Source organism: Solanum tuberosum, unplaced genomic scaffold (assembly GCF_000226075.1).
Source record: "Solanum tuberosum cultivar DM 1-3 516 R44 unplaced genomic scaffold, SolTub_3.0 scf00202, whole genome shotgun sequence".
In the NCBI taxonomy this organism is placed as follows: domain Eukaryota; kingdom Viridiplantae; phylum Streptophyta; class Magnoliopsida; order Solanales; family Solanaceae; genus Solanum; species Solanum tuberosum.
In genome coordinates this window covers 1,130,360-1,135,494 of record NW_006239128.1, presented here as the reverse complement: position 1 = coordinate 1,135,494, position 5,135 = coordinate 1,130,360, and the positions used below count along the sequence as shown (strand labels likewise).

The 5,135-nt window shown below is 34.2% G+C and overlaps 2 protein-coding genes across 2 annotated transcripts in view; one reads left to right on the top strand and one right to left on the bottom strand.

The window, feature by feature from the left end:
• The first annotated feature begins 1,118 nt into the window (after positions 1–1,118).
• LOC102590023 (DNA-directed RNA polymerases II and IV subunit 5A-like) lies at positions 1,119–2,633 on the top strand. Its single transcript, XM_006355696.1, has 4 exons — positions 1,119–1,322; positions 1,484–1,663; positions 2,173–2,286; positions 2,508–2,633. The coding sequence occupies exons 1-4, from the start codon at positions 1,119–1,121 to the stop codon at positions 2,631–2,633; spliced, it is 624 nt and encodes a 207-aa protein (XP_006355758.1).
• Positions 2,634–3,054: 421 nt separating this feature from the next.
• The window catches only part of LOC102583106 (GATA transcription factor 1-like), a 2,742-nt gene continuing 661 nt past the window's right edge, over positions 3,055–5,135 (bottom strand). The window contains exon 2 of the mRNA XM_006355679.2: positions 3,055–4,005. Within this exon, the coding sequence (XP_006355741.1) occupies positions 3,400–4,005 (606 nt within the window). The 3' untranslated portion in view covers positions 3,055–3,399. The remainder of the gene's footprint in view (positions 4,006–5,135) is intronic.

Sequence of the window (5,135 nt, the reverse complement as noted above, 5' to 3'; positions counted from 1 at the left end):
GTTAAATTGTCCAATAATATAAATTTTAAAGGTACAACCATAAAAGAAGAATGTACAACACTATGAAGCACATATCATCCAACACTTGTCATGTGCTAAGTAGTAGATATTCCCACTTATTATATATAGTAATATACACTAATTAGGTTTTTTTTTTTAAATCTTCGTTAATTAGGATTCCTTCCATGGATTTAGCCCAAAATCACGGGTTAGCAGATACTTGACCTAAAATTAAGTCCAAAATTGTATTTGACTCAAAATTGTGATATATTTGTTATATTTATTTAATAAATAAGGAAAATTATATTTTTATTTTTTATAATAGAGGAGTTTATTTAAGTTAATTAATAAGCCATATTTTTCTCTATAACGTAGCGGATTTTTCACCGACGGAATCCAACTGTAATTTTTATTTGTGGTAAACACAATTATTAATGAACTTTACTTGACTCAGGGTTTTATAGTAAACAGTTTATCTATCTCTATTAATTAGGGATAACTAAGGTCTGCATATACTCTATCCTCCTGTCTTTCTATCTCTACGAGTTAGGGTTATTAGGTCTGCATATACTTTACCCTCTTCGGACCTCACCTCACCCGTGGAATTTCTAGGTTTGTTGTTTTTGTTGTTGTAAATACAATTGTTATTGTCTATGTTTTACTTGAGTCGAGGATCTATTGTAAACAATTTCTCGATATCTTGGAGGTAAATGTACGTATATTGTTGTTGTTGTTGTAAACACAATTGTTACTGAATTTGCATCATGGTTATATGTATTGATTGTTATAGGTTGATGTGTATATTTATATTATATTGTTTCTAAGCAGTTTTTTTTTTTAAAACTGAATTTTGTTGAAGTACATATTGATTAAACTTTTAGCTTATCTAATTGGAGTATGGAGTTGAGTTTGATAATGAATATTGTAATTGTAAAATTACCAAAAAACAAAAATCAATAGTTTTAGGCTTAAATATTGTTTTGCGAGTGGACATTAATGTTACGTGTTACTGGTGGAAGATAGAAGGTACTTAGATTCAATCGTGTCTAATCATGTGTTCATTGCTATTCTTATTTGCTTTAACGAATATCACTTTTTGAATTTAGTAGGACGCCAAGATGAGTACTCTATCAGAAGACGAGCTCACAAGACTTTACAAAGTTCGTAAGACAATGATGGAAATGTTGAATGATAGGGGCTATCTTGTTGAAGAATTTGAGATTAAAATGTCAAAACAAGAATTCCTTCAGAAGTATGGCGTACACATGAAGAGACAAGACCTTGAAATTCTCAAAGCCAAACGCAACAATGATGAGAAGAAGGTACGCGTTCTTAAATCCTTTTAAAAAAGAATGTCTCTTTCCTGTTTCGATATGTTTAAAACCACAAGATTAAAGAATGTTCTGGTACATTTTGTTTTCCTAAACGTCGTGTCAAGTCAAAATCAGATAAACAATGAAGCTCCGTAGTTTATTGATTGCAGATATATGTGTTCTTTCCTGAAGGGGCAAAGGTTGGTGTTAAGGAAATGAGACCTTATGCAGAACGTCTGAGACAAGAAGAGATCTCCCAAGCAATTTTTGTTGTACAACAAAAACTGACACCCAAATCTCTTCAATTCATAAGTGAAGTATCTACAATGTTACACTTGGAGGTCTTCCAGGTGACTACTCTACTATTTTTGCTAATTGTTTGTACTTACTTTACTTGAATGAACGCACGTTCAGATAGGAAAAGGGAACAATTGATAATTGAGGCGTATTTTGATAAATAGCTGGTGATAGTTCAGGTGGCTAGGAAACTCTCACACCTATGAAATTGATAGTTGAGGTGTGTTTTGAGTTCTGGTATCTAGGGAACTCGCACCTGATAATTTAGGTACGAGATTGATAGTTAAGGTGTGTTTTGATAAATAGTTGGTGATAGTTTAGGTAGCTAGGAAACTTGCACACTTGATAATTCAAGTAAGAAACTCAAAAAAATCGTGATATTTTAGGTGGGTTTTTGACCTTTCATCTTTTTGGTACTTTTGTTATTGTGGTCTAGCTACTAGTCAAGTAGTAGGACAACCAAAATCAGAGTACCATTTACATTTTGATAAACGGACTTTAGCTGATTATAAATAGTTGAAACTGATTTTATAAATAAGCAGTTACGTGTTTGATATGTCAGGAAGCAGAGTTGGTGGTAAACGTTAAAGATCATGCTATAGTTCCTGAGCATCAGCCACTTGCTAATGCAGAAAAGAAAAGTTTGTTGGAACGATATACAGTGAAAGAATCACAGGTTCGTCTTAGTTTGCATTATTTGCACTTGCTAAACGATGTTGACCTATGTTGCTTGGAACCCTTGTTGGATCCTGCAAAATGCATAACTTTTGGAGGATCTGACATACTCGATGGTAGATCAACATAGCTTTTGAGTTTTGACTAATCGTTTTGTTAGATACTAGTTGATTATTCTCATCAGTTTTCTATCTAATCGAGTATTTTCTGTTGTTGAAACAGCTTCCTCGAATTCAGTTCAACGATCCAATTGCTAGATATTATGGGCTAAAACGTGGCCAAATCGTGAAAATTATCAGACCAAGTGAAACTGCAGGCCGTTATGTGACTTATCGATATGTTGTTTGAACTAGACACACAGTTTAGATGTAAGTAGTGACCAGAAAAAGTCAAGTAATGAAGTTGTTTGTTAGTAGTATTTGCTTTCTTTTCTTGCGCGTACCTTGACTATTTCACTAAGCACATATCAAACTAGTTTTGATGTTTATGAGTAGATAAGTCTTTAAGTTACTTGCGAATATCTTGACTATTTCAGCATATACTTACTACTTCTCACCTACGCAGGTAGTAGATAACTTTGCTAGCAAACGCTCATGTATATGGGGTAAAATCACCTAATATTCTCCGTCCTACCCTATGATTTGAGCACTGGTATTCGAAATTTGCACTCACTTTTTTAACCACTAAGCCACACTGAGGTTGAGGTTGCTCTTATATATACATAGTTCAAACTTCAACAAGAAAAATATCATGTAGACACTCTAGACCAAAAAAGTAAAGATAACCCTCCACCTCTTAAAGCAACAAGTAGTTAGTGGCGGAGACAGAATTTTCATCAAAAGGGTTCTTTCATTTAGTACATAGTGTAGTATTCGCCCCTCGATCTATCTCCGCCCGTAACTAACAATACATCTTATTGGTTGAAAAGAATAAATGAAATATACCATGAACAAACCAAGTTAACTTGTAAATACCCTAGTAGATTTTAATGGAAATCAATACAAATAATATGGTTTTAGTAAACCTAAAATAAACCTAGACTCCATACTAATTGTGCTAAAAATTTAAAAACTATAGACTCACTACTAATTAACCCTGCCCTATATACTTGATTTTAAATCCTCTGCTTTCTCATCTCCAAAACTTTCCTATGAGAACTTGAATGTAAATCAACTGAAAAAGTAGGGCTATTCGCGGGGCGATACTCAGGGAACAACCTTCCAGACTTATACCGGACCCCACAAGCGTTGCACAACGTTTTAGGTCCTGTAGGACCTGCACGCCATTGTGGGGTCTTATCGACCCCACAATGCTGACACCTCCTACCAATGCTAGTACCTCTTTTAGCTTTAGTCATTGATATTTTGAGCAATGTTAGTCCTTGCTTAGTACTAGTGTTGTTGAATTTCACTTGGTTACCCCATACACATGAGTTGTCACATTGCAAGGCGATTCTTCGCCTTCTCTTGCTCCGTGCACCAACGGGGTGGTTAATGGGGACTTGTAGGAGGCTAGAGGTGTGGCTTGTAAACGCGTTTTTCTTAACATTTACGTTGCAATTGTTGTTGTTGTTGTTGTTGCTGCTGCTGTTTTCCAGTACTGAATTTGGGCTGTGGTGATCAAATATGACATTAGGGACATGATCAGAGAATATGTCAAATTCTACTGCTGGAAATGCATCTTTATTTGAAAGCCATTCCAATTCTTCCTCTACATAATCCTGCAAAACGTATTCCGTTAATACTCTTCCGAGCATATAACAGCAACAACAACATATCCAGTGTAATCTCATAAGTCGGGTCTGAGCCTTGAGAAGGATAGTGGTAGAGGTTGTTTTCGATAGAGCAACTCTTATGAGTAGCTCAAAATAAACATTCATAATCACCTCTGGTTTTTCACTTCTTGGGAATAATAAACTTTCTATACTACCCCTTCCGTTTCAATTTATATGGTGTTGTTTGATTAACTTGGACTTTACGAACACTACTAAAAAAACATGAATTTTCGATAGACATTTTGTTGGAAATTTGCTCGTCCAAAGGAGACTTCCAATGGAAATTACGTGTCAAAAGTCTTTCTTTGTTAAACTCCTACCCTACTCTAGAAGATCGAGGAACTATTTCCAATAGACCCTTTGCTCGAGTAAAAACATATCAAAGCAGTTCGAAAAAAGAGAATAAGGTAAGCTTTATTTTATTTTTCTGTTTGTATCTTATAGAAAACTTTAAAATATCTAAGAGGGAATCTAATTATTTTAATATTGCACAAAAAAAAAAAGGCAATTTCAAAGGAATTTTTGCATAGGGACCAAAACGTCTTTTTGTATTTTATGTAATGCAAGTGGAAAACGGATACATAGTAATTATTCGTACAGCTCACTTCTAGTGGCTGCCAACGTACCAATCATAAATATATGTCGGCCACATTTTCAATTCCCAAAGTACCCCCATATTTTATTTCCAAAATTACCCCTATCATTTATAGCACTGTTTGAATTTATGTGAATTTTTTTTTTCATTGTAATCATAAAAAAGTATTATGTGAATTTCTAAAACAAGCCATGAATCCTTTTTAGGGTCCCCTGGCATGTGAAATGGAATAAATAAGGATATTTCAAGCGTAGAATATGTCGATATGAAATAGTAATCACATTATTTTATCAAATAGCAAGATAAATTAATCTTGAATTAGCTAACACCTCAAACAAAACACGACATAAAGTTAATCATAAATTTATTTCAAAATTATTATCCTTATTCCAGGCATCAAACAACTCATTTGGTTTCAAGGGTAAAATCGTCCAAACATGGTATCTTATTCCCTCACCCAACAAAATTACCCCCCCCCCCC

Coding starts and splice junctions, on each gene's coding strand:
- LOC102590023 (XM_006355696.1), top strand. CDS start 1,119: ATGAGTACTCTATCAGAAGACGAGCTCACAAGACTTTACAAAGTTCGT. Junction 1,323..1,483: donor GCAACAATGATGAGAAGAAG/GTACGCGTTCTT, acceptor TATTGATTGCAG/ATATATGTGTTCTTTCCTGA. Junction 2,287..2,507: donor ATACAGTGAAAGAATCACAG/GTTCGTCTTAGT, acceptor TTGTTGAAACAG/CTTCCTCGAATTCAGTTCAA.